The sequence below is a fragment of the Drosophila virilis genome, chromosome 4 (assembly GCF_030788295.1).
Source record: "Drosophila virilis strain 15010-1051.87 chromosome 4, Dvir_AGI_RSII-ME, whole genome shotgun sequence".
Taxonomy (NCBI): domain Eukaryota; kingdom Metazoa; phylum Arthropoda; class Insecta; order Diptera; family Drosophilidae; genus Drosophila; species Drosophila virilis.
In genome coordinates this window covers 2,089,330-2,106,400 of record NC_091546.1, presented here as the reverse complement: position 1 = coordinate 2,106,400, position 17,071 = coordinate 2,089,330, and the positions used below count along the sequence as shown (strand labels likewise).

Below are 17,071 nucleotides of genomic sequence, written 5' to 3'. Positions count from 1 at the left end.
TATGAAAATCTGAAAATCTGAATGCTTATTTCAAACAGCATCGACAACGAGGACTGGCGCGAATGTGAACAAAATCTGAAGGAGTTCCTTGAGAACGAGCGGGCCAAGATGAAGGAGCGTTCGCTGCGTGTGCCCATGCCCTTCTCCTCCGATCCGCAGGACATACAGAACATAGTGCGCGCTCGGTAAGTGCAAAAGAGAGAGTGAGAGTGAGAGAGAGAGAGAGACAGATAGATACTAAGGGTATTCCTTACAGGCAAAAGTTCAGGGAGACGGAGCTGCGCATCCGGCACCAGCTGGAGGACGAGAAGAAGGAGGTGGCCGTGGTGCCGGCGACCAGCGAATTGGAGGCCTTCATCATGGAGGACATTGGCGGTGGCAGCATTGAAATGCAGCGTGAGCCATCCCAAGAATTTGGTGACTATCCGGGCGCCATTCAAAGCAAATACATGGACGATGCCTCCGATCTGTCCGAGGAGTCGCTGAAGAGCGAGAGCCTCATCAGTTTGACGGTGGCCAAGCAGCAATACGCCGAGGTGCTCCAGGAGGAGATGGAGGATGAGTTTAATCGCGGCCTGCTCATATCGAAGCAGCAATACGATCAACTGCGCTTCGAGGACGAGAAAATTGTCGCTTTGCGCAATGCCAAGGTGAGTTTGGGGATTAACAAAAGTTTTCCTATAAATTATCCTTCTCTCTTTTTGGCCAGAACATTCTCGAGCTGTATCAGTTGGCCGAGCAAATAATCATGGGCGATCCGATTGAGGAGGAGCCGGAGGAGATCGCCGAGGAAGAGGGCAACTTTGACGATATTCTTGACCCCGATGAGGACGCATAAAATATGCTGTTTTAATAATCGTTTCATCACATTTTATTTCGATCTATACCCGTCTCACCCTTTTGAACGGGACAAATTATTCCCAAAAAAATGGGGTTTTACTCAAATTTCAGACAACAATTTTCAAATACATTTGAAGCAAATTACGTGATAAATTTCCAAAATGCACGGTTGCAAGATTGAAATTATAGTTAATCAAAAAGCGTACAGGGAAGGGCTGTCATCCGATACGAAATCTCAGCGAAATAAACCTGTCAATATAAGTGTCAATGCATCAAGTTTAATTAAACCTGTAACAAGTTCAAGATAATAAAACCCACGTACAAATAAAAAATCCAACTCTAATCCTATGCGCTGCGCGTAGGAGTTCTTTTACAGAGGCCAGCCGCCAAATAGGCTACAAATATTTGCATTTTGCATGCGCCAGCTGCGATAAGGCGAGCGAACTGTGTTCCGGAAACTGAAATCTCGCCCATTTCGTACCTTAACTGTTTTATAAATTGCCTTAAAATCAAAGCTATGTCAATTGTCTTGTACTGAGCTATAAATCTGAATGTAATATATATTAATAACATATAGATAAGGTATACATGTCTCAGCCCTAATTCACTTTCATTTCACTCAGCAATTTATTAACAAAATAGAATTAAATACGCAATTTATGAAGAGTTGCACATAAATTTTAAGTTATAAACTATTTCTTTTATAAATTCGGACAATAAAAATGAACATTATTAAGTATTTATTTTTTTAATTTCTATTGGTGCCAACCATTTATATATTTTCTCTTGGCGAAATTGGGACGAAATTGTGGCGATTTAGTATCTTGGAACTGCGACCGTAACAAATCTCAGCGTAATTAGCTGAACTAATTTGTTTATCTATTGCACGCCGGAAATGTTGGCGCCCGCACTATAATCTACATATGAATACATATATTTATTTATTCAGAAAGATATGGATATAGATGTAGATATATAGAATATGACACTCAAAAGCCGTGACGCATTCAAAGCGCGTGGGCTTTATTGACGAGGAGCTCCAGACTTCAACTAAATCTTCCTTTGTGACATTTTGTAATTAATGCAAACTGCAATTTTTGGTATTGAAAGATCTTAAAATAGACTTTTTTTGTTTTTGCGCTGGGCTAAAAATATGCGTCAGCATACGAAGACGTATTCAACAACCTACCTCCCTCCATTAAGAACACCCTCGTCCAGGAACTTGGAGAAGACAACTTTTGAACGCGTCTGTTATTGGTTTTTTACTTTGAGGGCAGGAGGAGGTATCGTTATATCATTTTGGTATTGGTTGCCCCGGGCAATTGCCCAGCTTGCCACTCTGCAATCTTATGTGTTTGCTTATTTGCTGTGGCCGATTCCTTCGCCTCCGCCTACGGCCCCGCCCACACTCTTGTCGGCAAAATGTAACCCATGCAAATGATGTGCCCCCCTCGTCACTTACTCGTTTCCTTCCAGCTATTGACTTTAAAGTGTTGGGGCCTGGGGCCCGTGGCCTGCTGACTGCAGCTTATGACCCCGTCAAGCATCCACAGCCCCTCACACTCAGCCTAGTCCATCGCGTTTCAGTGTCTATCTTAGATTGTGCTTGGGTAAAAAATAAGAAAACTTTAGGCAGCGCGACTTAACGTTGTTTATGTGACTGGGAGGTGTCGCCTGCAAGGTGCTAACGGTATTTTACCTAGGAGTCAATGAACCTTTTCAATAAGCATATATCTTTCCAGCTCACTTTCATTCGATTTTAATGCCGATTTATGAAACTATCTGACTGAAAAACTACGCGTTTTTTTGCTTCACGAACCGAACTTTAAGGCGAGACATTGGTTCAAATGGTTTAATTGGTTCGGTTCAGCTCACGTTTCGAACCAATGTCTTGCCTTAAGATTCGGTTCGTGAACCTGGTTCGTATTAAAAGAGAATTTGTTTAGTTTTAATCAAGTTACCGATGAAATCAAAATACCCCACACAAGGGTATAAAAATGAAATATGAGGCAATCGCTAGCTAATTGCTGCGATTAGCAAGTCTGTCAATGTTAAATCAAATGATTTACGATGCAGAATATATATATTTTTTTTTTATAGAAAAAAGAAAATTGGGATATAGTGCAAAATAGGAAAAACCTTAGAAGTTATGCTTGTGATAAAACAAGAAAAATAGTGAAAAGAAGTAAAAACTTTTTCTTGTTAATAAAAAATAAGTAAACATATTTCAATTTTTTTTTTTGTGATAAAAAAAAAGAAGGGAATTCAAGGTAAAGGCAGATCTTGGAGAAAGTAAAGTGCAGGAAGCAGGCGGATATCTGTTCAAAATACGCTTCCGGATTGCCGAGGATTTACGCGTCGTAATTTCAGCTGCGAGTAAACTGCGCGCAGTAAAACGCATTCGCCTACGCCTCAAATGTTCCGCGAACCAAATGACGCGCCATGTCAACAATTACGGGAAGTGTCCAGACCGACGCCCAGCCCCGCCCAGCTCAAGCCCCCCCCATCCGCCGCTGCCTGCCCTTTCGCGTTGACTTGTTGCCTAGTTAGCGGCGCGCGGTTATCTTGCGGCGTAAATAATTGCGGCCACTTTTTATGATTCCGCAGGCGTTGCCCGATTTCCCTATAATTTTTCATAAGACAATATCAGAAACAAAACAAAATAAAAAAAAAAAAAAACAAAACAACTTTGCGCAAATGTGACGAAATTTTTCATTGATAAAGACGCCAAATTACGAGGAAAAAAAGAAAACATAATGAACGCGCGTCCTCGCGTGACGCGCCGACTAACTGTAAATGGAATCGTAAAAGCTTCGCGAAGCTTTTACGCAATTTTTGGCGCGTCGCCTTCGTGCGTGCATGCGTGCGTGCGTGCGTGCGCCGAACGCGCGCTCGTGCGGCCATCGGCCCGCCTGGTCCTTATAAAAGAAGTCGGCGCCGCGAGTCGGTTACGCAGTGTTCAACAAGTAGCAGGAGCAACAGTTGCAACAGTTAAAGCGCAATATATCCGCAAAAACGGATCCGGAAAGTTAATCGAAAGTTAACCAAGTGAGTTCTCGCGCCATCAATTAATATTTCAAGTTTGAATTAAAGTTACCAAAAATAAAGAAGCGAACAATTAAGCAAGAAATGCATTCACTTCATTTGAACTGGTTCCGAGAGACTTTTTCTTAACGAACTGACAAAACCGTCGCGAAATCTTAGAAGTGCCGTCGCCAAATGACAATGCGTGTTAAAATTATCTAATGCATTAAATATATACTTATACATATTTGTGGGTGTGTGTGTTAGTGCTGACGGGAACTAAGGCAACTTTTAATAAAGCTTTCTTTTCACAATTAAAAATTTGAAAAATTTTTAACATTTGAAATAATTTGAAAATGTGAAAACATTTAAATATTATGAAAAATGATTAAATATGACAATTTCAAAAAAAATTTGAACAATTTGGAAATTTTAAAAACGTCTTTTAAAAAAATATTCTGCAGCTTTAATTTGATTCTAAACTACATTTAAATGTTTTTTTTCGTGATGCCCAAAAGATTCTTTAAGTTAAATTAAGAGCTTACATATTTAATCTTCATCCGAAAATAAAGCTTTAACTAATCCTCTTTTGAAAAATGTTCCTAAAGTAATTATTATTTGAATCGCAAATGAATTCGGCGGAAAACAGAATAAAAATATTTTAAGACCCTTACTCTTAAACTTTTTTCACTAATCCTCTTTTAAAAAGGGCTCCTAAAGTAATTATTATTTTAATCGCAAATGAATTCGGAGGAAATAAATACTATAAACGCCTTACTTTCAAAGTAGTTGAGTGTTTTTCCAAACACTTTTTTTGTTCAGTTCTCCGAAACTCGAGACAGCTAAATTAATAATTAATTTCTTAACTTGGCTTAAGAAAATAATCATAGCTTTAATCAGACTTAAAAGGAACGTTGAAAATATTAAAGTTTGTTTAGTTTTTATTTTTTATTCAAATTCAAAATAGCTTTACCATGTGTTTTACAATGAAAACTTTTGCATATTTTGAAGCGGAAAGAGACGCCAAAAATTGTGAGGAAAAACTTATTTATAGGAAATTAACTAATTAAACTAATGAATCACAGTGAAAGAACAAACTAGTTTGTGACACCGAAAAACTGAGCTATAAATAAATATTAGATAAGCCAGAAATAGCCTCAATTTCACTTAATTTACGCATATCAATCATTTGGTGAATAGGTTTAGTAAAATGTAAAACAAAGCAAAAGTTAAGCCCGAAAATGGCAACAAAACCTGCGTCGTATGGAAAATGCATGCCAGAAATCAATCACGAACTTAAAAATTTCACAGAAACTCTTCTTTTTTTTTTGCCAATTTCCGAGCACAAACATCTGCAGAAAAGTGGGTCACACTGCGCCCGAATAACAGTATATATATATAGTGTGGGTATAAATCAGTATTCATGGCTTCACATTTAAACTGTTTAAGGAAAAAAGGGGAATTAAGTGTAATCGCCGAGAGAAAGTAAGGCAAGTGAAGCGAGAAAATGGGCAAGTGTCGCTGGGAATTAATGCTAAAGCGCTTAAATGGTAGCTATTTTTCTGACAAGCTAATTCTTTAGATATCTTTCTTAGTTAAATATTAAATACAAACCTAACTCGAATGAATAATCAAACAAACTTTGAAAGGCTAGCCTAAATATAACTTGGATACATTTACAAACAAAGTTGAATAAAAACCCGAAACTCCTTCGAGATAATTTTGACTTAAATCAATATGAAATTCTACTAAATTTTCAATATAATTTTATCTGCTTTTAAGCCCAATCATATCTTAATTTTGCTTGATCAGAAAACCAAACAGAGCTCAATAATTTGACGGATTGCTGTAACAATCAGCCAAAGAAACACTCAGCTTGAAATTAAAAACAAGAAAATAAGATGAAGCAAAAGAAAAACAGAAATATTTGCTGTAAATGTTGCCTGGCAAACACACCTCAACTGAAATCCCTTCAGTGTCACCTGCAAAAATTCCAAACAGCAAGAAACGTACAAAAAAAAAACAAAAAAACCAACGCAAGAAAATTGTTTGAACAAAAATCCCGGGGGTCATAAATGCAATACGCGTACGCGTCCAAGTCAATTGGAAAGTCAAACAATATATGAAAGCCCAGATGTGGCATAACGAAGATTTAATACCCTTCTTATAGACGATTTTTCCAATATAGAAATAATATGCAGACATACTTAAAGTATAATACACAAAATCTTGCATACCCCTTCTTAGAGACAGCTTGACTTTTGTTTAGAATAGTATATATAATTGCATTCGCTGTTGGAAGAATGTTCAGGGTATCCCTTTGTCGGGAGCTCCCGACTAGTACGTCTCGTTGATCCTAATTTCAGAGTTATTTATGACATATTAGCACAGGGGTATGCCATAATGTAATGAATACTTTTTACAAGATTTTCGGTATAAACAACAATATCTTGCATACCCTTACTTTTCAAAATATACTGATTTCTACGTTATACGATTTTTGTTATAGCTACAATACTTTTCGGTTAGGGTATTAAAATAAAAAATAATAAATATCTGCTGCTGTTACTTCTCTACCATTCTTCCCCACTCCCTCTCCCTCCCTCTACCAATCTGTGCGCCTTTGTGGGCGTATGTTATTCCACATGGTCATCGAGCATGGATCAAATTTCAGCCCTCCGGCATAGAAACTGCCACACACCCGCCTACCCCACTTACCGCTCCACAGCACCTTTGCCCGCAAAATATGATCGTTGTCTGAGTGCTTTTGTGTCTGTGTGTGTGTGTGTGTTTATATTGAAAGACGAAAGCAGAGTTCAGTTGAAGCAGAGGCTATCAAGTTCTTGACCTCCTAATGCGAATACTCGTGAAAATCATGAATTGCCAAAGGGTACACAACAGCAAATATATGTATATATATTGGGTTTATAAACATTTTGGGAGCGGGCTTATTAGAGCAAAACAATATTTGATATTCGGGTTGTTTTTTTTTTTTTTTTTGTAAGTGCATGGCAACCTTTTTTTTCCAACTTGAAGTGGCTTTAATAAGCCAGAATCAATAAATCAAAATTTGTGCTTGATCCGCATAAACAAATAGATTTTATCGAGTCACGTTTTTTTGCATCTCCATACTTCTAGAGTCTATTTTAGAGGTACCTTGACGTTTGGCTAATCCAAATTTCTAATAAATAATAAATAAATAAAAATGCAAAAGTTATTAACGAGAAAGAGGAAATAGCCCCTCAACAGAGGACTCAGATATAGATGCACATACATATAGATACATAAATATATAGAAACACATGGATAAGGTTTAGCTATAAACAGTTGAACTCTTGCAAAGATTTTGTTAAGCCAAGCTGCCAATTTCTAAATACTTTTATTAAAGTTATTTTTCCTCGACTTTGAGAAATCGAATCTCATATGTCTGGAAATGCTTGGAATTATAAGAAGGTTCCCCAGTTGACAGCTGCGCTTCAGGCTCATAATTGTCGCATTTATATAATATTGAAATATTGTGCAGAAGAAGGAAAAAGGGAAAACACACAGAAAAAGGAAAACACATTTCGTTTGCCTAATTGGCCGACAGCAACATGTGCATTAGTTTTGGCCAACAAGAACAACTTTTTGGGCCAGAAGCGTACTAAAAAAAATTCCCAACCGGAAAAACCCAGTGACCCTTTGCACTGGCCCAAAGCTAATTAAACAAGTTCTCATACACTTGCAAAGGGTATAATAACTAGCTCGAACAATGTGTAATGCCTGGAAGGAAACAACTGTGATCCCATAAAGTATATATATATATTTATATTCCTAATCAACATCAACACTCGGACATATGTTCCTTAATTTCTTTGTGGAACTTTGGAAAATCTTAATTACATAAACTTCTATATATAAATCTCTATATTGACTGACTGATTGACTGATTGACTGACTGACTGATTGGTGATCAACACTTAACCCAAACCGTAAGAGCTAGACAGCTGAGGTTTTCAGGATAGTTTCCATTTGTTTCGGGTAATTCCACCCGCAAGCGTGGAAAAATTGTGAAAAACGTTTGTATGCTACTTTTTTGTGAACCACCCAATCGGCCCCAAACTTTATTTCAAAGAACTTTGTTCAAATTCATTCGAGAACTGTTTCACACTTTTCGAAAATTCCATTCCTCCTTGGTGGAAATGGAGATCAAAGATTTGGTAGCTGACGGGCAAGGCCGGGTTATACGCGCTATATATAAATATCTTACTCTTTAGAAGAAATATTTCCGACACTTTTTTTTCTAAGAAAACTTTTCTAATTTTCTTCATATCTTGACCAAACCATGAGCTCTACATTTCTCCACCTCACAGAACCTTGACCCATTTTTTCTACCAGAGTATTTAAGCTTTGGCGTTCACCTTTTTTTCTACAATACACATGACAAGTTCCAACAGTTATGCCTTGTTCTACTTGGCCCATTTATTTGAGCTCAATTTTCTCATTAAAACAATTAACTGTGCGTTTATTGCGAAACAGGTGAGCTGGCAGCCAGGGGACAGGTACAAATGTTCGCCCACATTTTTGTGGTAAATTTCATTTTACCCCCGGGATAACATTTAACATTGACAACAATTTGGCCAAGCTCTTTCCCCTACCCTACATTTGGGCCAGTTTCGAGTCTGTCTGAGTGTGTGTCAACAAGTTAATTAAAACAGTTTAACAACGATTCGTGTTCTGTTGACCGCCCACTCGGGCTCATCCACTTCTGAAAACATTCCTTGCAATAAAGAAAAAAAATATTGTCACTAATTGTGACCAAAAAAAAACCTTTCTAAGGTTTTATGGGCATTAAAGTAGCTTGAAAAACTCTTATTGAATATGTTATTCAATGCCAAGGCCAATATTGTGTGTTTTATATAGGACATATTTTCTGAGCTGTCTACATTCGTTTTCATTTTAATACCCTGTAAACAATAAGTTTCTTAATGCCGTTCATAAGCAACTCATGTTCAAGGTAAGGTTCTGCTTAGTTGGCTAAGTGTGGAAAATATTGTTCATTGTATGCTGATATATTCATATTATAATATATGCATATTTATACAATATACTTGTAAAGCTTTACAATGTACATAAAGTACCTAGCAACTTTTGCCAGTCAGATTCAACTAATTAATGTGAGCTAACGAAATGAAGGCGGAAAGAGTTTACTGCAAGTCTAGTCTTACAATGTAGATAAAGTACCTTGCAACTCTTGCCAGTAAGATTCAGCTTAATAATATGAGTTAGATAAATGGAGGCGAAAACGATGTTATGCAGCAAGCTTAGTTTTACAATGAGGATAAAGTGCCTAGCAATTTTTCCCAGTAAGATTCAACTAACTAACTTTAGCTAACGAAATGAAGGCATATGCCATATTCATAAAAAAAAGAAAAGGGTATTCCATATTTGAAAACGCGATTTTAACTTCATTTGCGAGTACTTACTCTTATGTACCTTATGACAACATAAAGAGCTTAATGTAAACCTGTCTATTTTAAGTAGGGGTATTAAATTGGAGTATCGATATTATAGGCCAGCTCACAGCACATTTAAGTCAAAAGCCACGTAAATGGCCATTTTGTTGAGCATTTATAGGCTTTCAGAATATTTCAACAAAAATATTTGGCTTGTTAACAAAGCCATCTGCCATCGATTACAGAAATATGACAAAATCAAGTTTAAAGATTGACTTTGCAACTCGATTTAGTCGATAATTTGAGAAATTTATCTAAGCTCCCACAAAAATGTTCACTGCAGTCCAATCAAAACGTGCAGCGAACAAAAAAATTGGCAGCAAAACTTTTTTTAGACAATTTTTAATGAGTTGACGAATTGAAAACAATTTTATTTTTTTTTTTTTTTGTCAGTCGTCAATTTGTGGGGCGTGTCTTGTGGCTCATTTATTGTAAGCTCTGCGCATGGTTCATTTGGTAATTCGTCAAAAGGAAATATTCCAATTGGAAACTGCACGCGCAGTTCATTTGACTTGCCTTGGAACCAGTTCGCAATTGAGCGAGCTTGAGAAGGAATTGAGTCGGAAGCATGAACCAGTCTTGGTTTCTTAAAGCTAACATGTTTGCTACAAAAGTCTTAAAAAATAGCCAAATATCTTGTAATAAATTTTATGAATATTTAAAAGTCTATTTATTAAATAAAAGCTAGATCATTTCTTTACGAATTTTTCATAAAATTCCTGTTAACTCATATTGAACAAAAAAAATTGAAATTTTTTCAAATTTGTGCATGCTGTAAATTTGTGTTAGAACAGTTTGAGCCTAAGCAAAAAAACGTTGTTCCATTGTTTGGGTTTGAGAAATTAAACCAAATCAGAAGGCTTCAGGAGTTAGACACGACCGCAAGTGCCAAAAGTTTGAAGCCATCTCATTTATATTGTTCACCAGCGCAAAGTTATTTTAGAGACAAGCGAAAGAACACGCCAAGGGCAAAGCTGAAGGCGTTGTGGCCTGGCTAATGGGAACCTAAGACATGCTGGCGGCTGGGGGAAGTACGAGCAGGAGGTAGGGGAGTGAGAGGAGGGTGGCGGTAAACTTGTGCTGGCAATGCGTGGAGAAGGAGTTAAGCCAATGCCTAAGCCACGCCCACGCGGCTAATTAAATGAAACGATGCGAATGTTGGCCTTAAAATAAAAACAAGCTAGAAAAACAAAGCACAACATATCGAAAATTAAATACCCTTACGACGAGGTAGATATGTGTGGGGCATAGGAAAGCTGAGTTTGGTGAAGATATCTTCAAATAATGTGTTTAAGGAACTTTTCCAAATAAAAACTCAATTATTGAACAAGTCGTTTTATACAGTAATATTATGTTAAAATAATCCGATATTAATAGGGAATCTTCTGGATTTGTGTTTACCCCTAAAGACAACTTTTCCATATGAAACCTTAATTAATGATGGAGTGGCCCAAAACATTACAGTCATCCGATATTCTTTAAAAATATTCTAGATCTGTAAGATAAGATATTCTACATACCAACTTGGAGCTCGAGATCTTAGGGATTACGACATATGTTCAAGAAATGGGATAATGCTATAGTTTGTTATGGACTTCTTGAAAATGGTGAGAGTTATTGTCGTGCTGAAATAAAAAAGATATATTCGAGCGCTAAAAGAAGCTACGTTCCAAATTTTAAATCTCTCGCACCTAAAGTTCTCGAGATACACGCGATTATACAAACGGACAGACGGTCACACTGACGAACTTTCCTATATAAGCTCGACTATTGATAAATGTGCTCGCAGCTGTCTTCTGCAATGCGTTGCACATTTCAAGGCACAGCCATAATACCCTCCGTAAGGGTATTCACAAGTTGTACTAAATAAGCACACCCCAAGAGCAGCAAGTTGTTGATTTAAGCCTGCGTCGGGTGTGAAAAAAGTGCGAGCACCCACACGCAGTTGCTAGACGTGTAAGGAGGGGTGGGAGAAGCTGTGGGGGGCGGTATGCAAGGTGGGCGAAAGGTTGTGATGGTAATTACCCTCAAACACGTTTTCATTTGTGCTTGCAGACAAAAACCGACAAACGGCGCCAACAGCCCACTAATCCCGAGAACATCAGTCAAGGCACACACACACACGCACACACACAAGTTAAGAGGAGGAGGCCATGAAGCACGACATCCAAACCTTCTGCCTGCTGGTGCTGACGATCTTGGCCAGCACGCGTCATGTCCTTGGCTTTCTGACAGCTACGGGCCACGCGACAGCGTCTGGCAATGGAGCAGCTGCTGCCGGGGAACACCAGCATTCACGTGCCTACTTAGCTGGATTGGGAGCAGGAGCTGTCGGCGGAGCTGAGGACGACGAGCAGCGACAACCCAACTTGAATGCGCAGCAACGTAACGTTTACGATCCTGGTGATGGTGAGTCCTTGATTAAATAACGGCACTGTGTTTTTGTTCTTGAATGGATTACGCCCTCACATTTGACTTCTGTGTGTAGGCTTTGTCCGTCTTCGTCTACTGCCTCCACTGACGGGCTACAATGTGCGCCATGAAAGTTTATTTCCCATTGAGTAAACCATGTCAAAGCTATTAACCGGGCTCATAGTTTGCCACGGTTAGACGCGATTTTCGGGCGGCCAACCCTTTCTTCCCCTTAAATTCACATATTTACACATTTATACATATTGGCAAATTGAAGTTTTAAAAGTTTCAAAAAATTTCCAAGTTACGCCAAAATGTTTTAAATATTTTAACCAACTCTTGGACCAAGTTGAAAAGGTTAAAAAAAAAAAATACATTTGCATCTAAAATGAAAGCGGGACTTCTTTTGCCAGTTAACCCCATAAATATGTATGGAATTCAATTAGAACATTTTTGGCCTTATGGCTTTTGACAAGAGCATTGCATATTATTTTCCACCACGTTTGGCTGCACAGTCAACAGGTGCCCAAATTTTCCCTCCCGCCTCTCATTTCTTTTCCACTCCCATCCCTCCCACGCATCAATTGATTTGAATGGTCGCTGGGCATTTACGGTCAGTGCACAATTTTTGAAGTGCGTTTATCTATGGCAACACACCACACACAGAGGCACAACACACTTAACACGCCCACAAAATGTTAACAATTTTGGACGCATTTGAAATTTGGTTTTACGTCAGAAGTCGCGCCGTTTTGTCTACAATCAATGGACACACACACACACACACACACAAATATACAGCACTCTTCTAGTGTGGCCATAAAATTAAAATATGAACACAATTGATTACCATTTATTTGGTATAATAAATTCGTTTGGGTTTCCAATTGATTAAAGTTAGGTTAGGCTAGGTTTGCGCTCAAACCAGGGCTGGAGCAATGTCTAATGTTTTGCAACACTGCACACAAAGTATGAACTGTTGTTAACGACTTTAAAAACGTTATTTTAATTATGTTTTTCAACACTGCACAAAGTAATAAATTTCAAAGGCCTTTAGGACCTTTTTATAAATTAAATTAAATTATTTATTTTGCTTAAAACAAAATGCACTTTCTTTTAAATGCCGCTTGTGATAAGACCTATTTATTATTCATACTTCGTACCCGTCTCTGATGAGAGAATAAAAAATAGATAGAATAGATTTCTAAAATATGAGTTGGTTTGATTTTATACCCATTTTCTTAATTATAAAAAGTCACGTTTTTATTAACTTTCTCATGTTTAAATAGAAGTTCAATAGCAAGTAGTATTTTCTGAGCATTATAAAAAAATCCAAAAGTATTTATTAAAGTTCACTTTATATCTTGAAATTGAATAAAAGTGAAAAAGAGTCAATGTATCTGCTCTTAGAAAAATTAACCTTAATTAGATATTTGTAGAAAATATTTTCTTAAATTGAGAACATTTTTCGTGGCAATTCTCAAATATGTAAGATAAACAAGTAGCAAATCTCAAATAAAATTGCTTAAAAGTTGATCAGCTTTGAGTTCGAAGGCAGACAACGCCTAATGCTGAACCAATGAATCGTAAGCTGTAATCCGAGTGGAAGCAATATGTGGGCGATGGGCGTGGCATTAAAGCCGAACAGAGAGCTGGCAGGAAGCTGGCAAGTGAGACAAAGGCAGCTGCAAGATAAACGGGCAAACGTCAAACACAATTGAAAGACTGACTGATGGACGGACTGGGGGACGGACTGGGAACGGACTGGGGGACGGACTGGGGGAAGGGCTGGGCAAGGGACTGTGACAGACTGACGGCTGTCTGAGCTATTGTCGTGGTTATAGCCGCCGGTCAATTTCCGCCACTTCTGAGCAAATACCCGTCCGTATATTTGAATATGAATGAGTATTTTTAAGCCCCAATACAACAAATGTAAGCGTGAGCTGGGCAACAAAACGATGCCAACTTTCAAATGTCAGTTGGCGGAAACCGCGCCCAGCAGCCCCTTCTTGTGGTTGGGATTAGCGGCAAAGTCGCGTAAATGCCAAAATGCCAAATAATACAAGTTATTGTGGCTTCCCTTTCGCCCGGACAGAGCTGTTGCACGCACTGAACGCGGAGCTGGGCCAGGAGCCGGAAACGGAGCCGGAGACGGAGACGGAGCTAGAGACGGAGCCAGAGCCGGAACGAGACTTTGCGAATGCCGTTTACAATGAACTGGAGGTGGCCAGCAAATATGACATGCTCAAGAAGCTGGAACAGGATTTGCGCGCCGAGCAGGAACTGGTCGACAAATCCGCTTTGCTCATGAAAATGTTGGAGGTAAGTCTGCAGAGTTGGCGGCTAAAATCGTGCGTATTTATTTAACAGTTTGCCCGATAACCAGGATCCCTCGCTGGATACGCTGCCGCTGGTCTATGTGGAAGAGGAGCAGCTGCCGACGGCAATTGCCGGCGATGACTATCCCGAGCTGGACAACAGCATTGGCAGCCTGGTATTGGGTCCGAATAAGCCCAAACGTTCGCGTTATTATCGTCGCTATCCCTGGAAGCGGCACAATCGCAATCGCGGGTAAGCTATTGTCATCCTGGTACCCCAAAAAAAAAAAAACACTCACTCCAAAGCAATCCGAAAAAAATATATAATTGTATGTTACCCCAGTTTTGATTTGTAGTCGTAGTTTTGATTAATTCGCTTTTTCCACTTAAAAAAACAAAAAACAAACAAACTTGGGCAATGTTCCTGAAATCGCTTTCGCTACAATTTCGCCTTTGCTAAATTTGTGAAATCAATTAGTTTGAAGCAAATACAAAATTTTAATCAGATAAATTCAAGATAAATTCCAAAACGGAAACCAACTACAAATAAACATTTTGGCGAAATGTATTCAATAAAATTTTCGAAGCTGCCTGGCTTTTTCAGGAACACAACCCGCAACTTGATGAAAATTGAAAAACTGTTATTTAATCAATTAATTTGTACTAAACTGCATTTCCAAGAGTCTCTCTAGGCCCGTACACAGAACCCTGAAATACCGAAATACCACAAAATCAATATCAATATGAAAAGTGGGCGTGATGTCAACCATAAATTCTAATTGCAAAATATTACTATTATCTCAGTTCTTACATGAATTCTATCAACAGCAATTATGAACCGGAACTGCGATACGCCTGCACGCCTAGCAAGGAGGATATATTCAAGCTTCTGGTCAATTTGCATGAGAATCGCAAAGGTAATCACAGCAAGACGGTTAATTTTTGTAATCGCAAGCGGCCGGCCAAGGTGGTATTCACCAATATACGATTCCTGGGCTAGATTCGGAAACAAAAACACAAACACAAACACACGACACACACGACACACACACACACACACACATATGTATACCAAGCATCAATTGTATATTGCTGACAAAGTCAAGCGCGTAACTGGAGAACAACAAGCACTAACAATTAGCTAAACTAATTAAACTAACTAAACTAAACTAACCAACAATTAGATAATTTTTTATGTACCTTTTCCCCCCATGCCTTCCGTTACATTCGCACTAAGCCAATTACCCAACACTAAATGGAGTACATTTCCAACTCTAGTGTTAGACAACTTTAACTTTTTATATCTCTAAATGTGTTGTATATAATTACACCTATACATATACATATATATATATATATATATATATATGTATTTGTATGTGTATATTCAAAGTTTTACTAGTTTATGCAAATATCAAGTTAATACACATGCCAATAAATGTTTCCAATCTGTCATATCAATCGGTGTTGGTAGTCGAAGTATTATAATGTTAACCTAACCTAGAAAATGGATTGAGCCTAATTATAAATGAATATTATCTATTGTATGTACAAAATCAAATATCAATGTGTATATATATATATATCTATACCTAACCAATAATTCTTAATAACTATTTATAAAAATAACTAATGTGTACGAGATCTTATTGCTAATAAACATATGATAAATATATCCATAATATTCTACTGCGCAATGATATTCACAATTGTTCTATTCTCTTTGGTTTTAGATGAGATGGCGAGGTGTTACTCCATAATAATTTAGAAGAAATCTCAGCCAAATGATATAGTTATCAGCTTACAGATTTTTGTTAGGCTTTTTATTTTTTAACTTAAATTAAATTTGGGGCAAGCTTTAAGCTGTTTTAGGGCACCATGTCCAGGCTTTATATTTAACCTCAACATCGAAATAAAAAAAATAAAATCCTATATATAGGATTGATTATAATAGCTAAATTGTATTGACTCTATGGAACGTTCTAATCAAAAACAAAAACTAAGATATTTTAAAAAATTTATAACGTTTTTTTCACAATTTAATAAGCCAATCTCTTGTACATAACCTCAAAGCCGAACATAAAGCATGTGCTAGACAGAGTTAGCATTAGTATTTTATTTATTTTCAGCTTTAATCTCTTCCATAGTTAAACTAGGTTTCATTTTTGGCGAAAAATTCTTTGATAACAAAAATAAACACATTTTACTTTTCTTTAAACACAGCAAATAAAAAAATTGGCCTAAATATGTTATCTACTTTTTTTTTTATTTATTTGGCACAAACATATTTATATTGACTTGCGACAATTGTTTTTCTATGATCTCTCTACCAGCTCGACTTTGCTGACGTCATCAACAGTGTTGACAATTCAGCTGTTTTCTAGCCAAAATGGCTAATTATTAAAAGAGGTCGTCAGTCGGAAACAGTTACAATTTGAAGCTGATTTGGCTATTTCTTAGCAAATTCTGCTGAGATGCGTTTAGCTATTTTTAACATTGGCTTTAGCTATATTATTTTAAGAGACATTTGGCAACACTGGTAAAATGACAAAAAAGGTTTCACGCTGAGTCATCGCTGGTTTCCAAAGCTATTCCCGAGCTGCTGCGACAGCATTTGGTAAGTCACATGCATTGTTGTGAAGATACCCTGTACAACTTGCTAAAAGGGTCGCTTGGTGCACGCAGCTTAAAAATATTTCAATTCAATTCAATACAAATTATGAATGTTCAGAGAAATGAATGTGAATTAATATGATTTTCGAAATCTAGACACAACAGATTGCAATCATTAGGTCTCACATGTTACTTATCTGTCAGACAAAAATTAAATAATGTTCCATAGTAGAGAAAGCAGAAGAAGCACTGCCCCTGCCCAATATAATAGCTTATGGATTTGTTACAATTGGGGAAAGAAGATGAAGCACAGCCCCATTAACAGGGTAACTGCTAGCCGGATAATCTGCCCCGGTTTGCCGTTGCGGA

The 17,071-nt window shown here is 37.6% G+C and overlaps 2 protein-coding genes across 5 annotated transcripts in view; both read left to right on the top strand.

Annotated features, from left to right (window-relative positions):
* The window catches only part of LOC6635630 (cilia- and flagella-associated protein 53), a 51,016-nt gene extending 49,908 nt beyond the window's left edge, over nt 1–1,108 (top strand). For both annotated transcript variants that reach the window (XM_002059199.4, XM_032438831.2), the window contains 3 exons: nt 39–185; nt 257–650; nt 710–1,108. In XM_002059199.4, coding sequence (XP_002059235.1) covers nt 39–185; nt 257–650; nt 710–838 — 670 coding nt within the window. In that variant the 3' untranslated portion in view covers nt 839–1,108. The remainder of the gene's footprint in view (nt 1–38; nt 186–256; nt 651–709) is intronic.
* A 2,672-nt stretch (nt 1,109–3,780) lies between these two features.
* On the top strand, nt 3,781–15,441 carry LOC6635629 (uncharacterized). Of its 3 annotated transcripts, none has more exons than XM_002059198.4 (5): nt 3,781–3,888; nt 11,415–11,768; nt 13,867–14,093; nt 14,158–14,342; nt 14,894–15,439. In XM_002059198.4, the coding sequence occupies exons 2-5, from the start codon at nt 11,513–11,515 to the stop codon at nt 15,087–15,089; spliced, it is 864 nt and encodes a 287-aa protein (XP_002059234.1). In that variant the 5' UTR covers nt 3,781–3,888; nt 11,415–11,512; the 3' UTR covers nt 15,090–15,439. The 3 variants fall into 3 exon arrangements, with proteins under 3 accessions (XP_002059234.1, XP_015024405.1, XP_070065343.1); XM_015168919.3 differs by having other exon boundaries at nt 14,918–15,438; XM_070209242.1 differs by lacking the exon at nt 3,781–3,888 and adding an exon at nt 10,094–10,403 and having other exon boundaries at nt 14,894–15,441.
* The last annotated feature ends 1,630 nt before the right edge of the window (nt 15,442–17,071 follow it).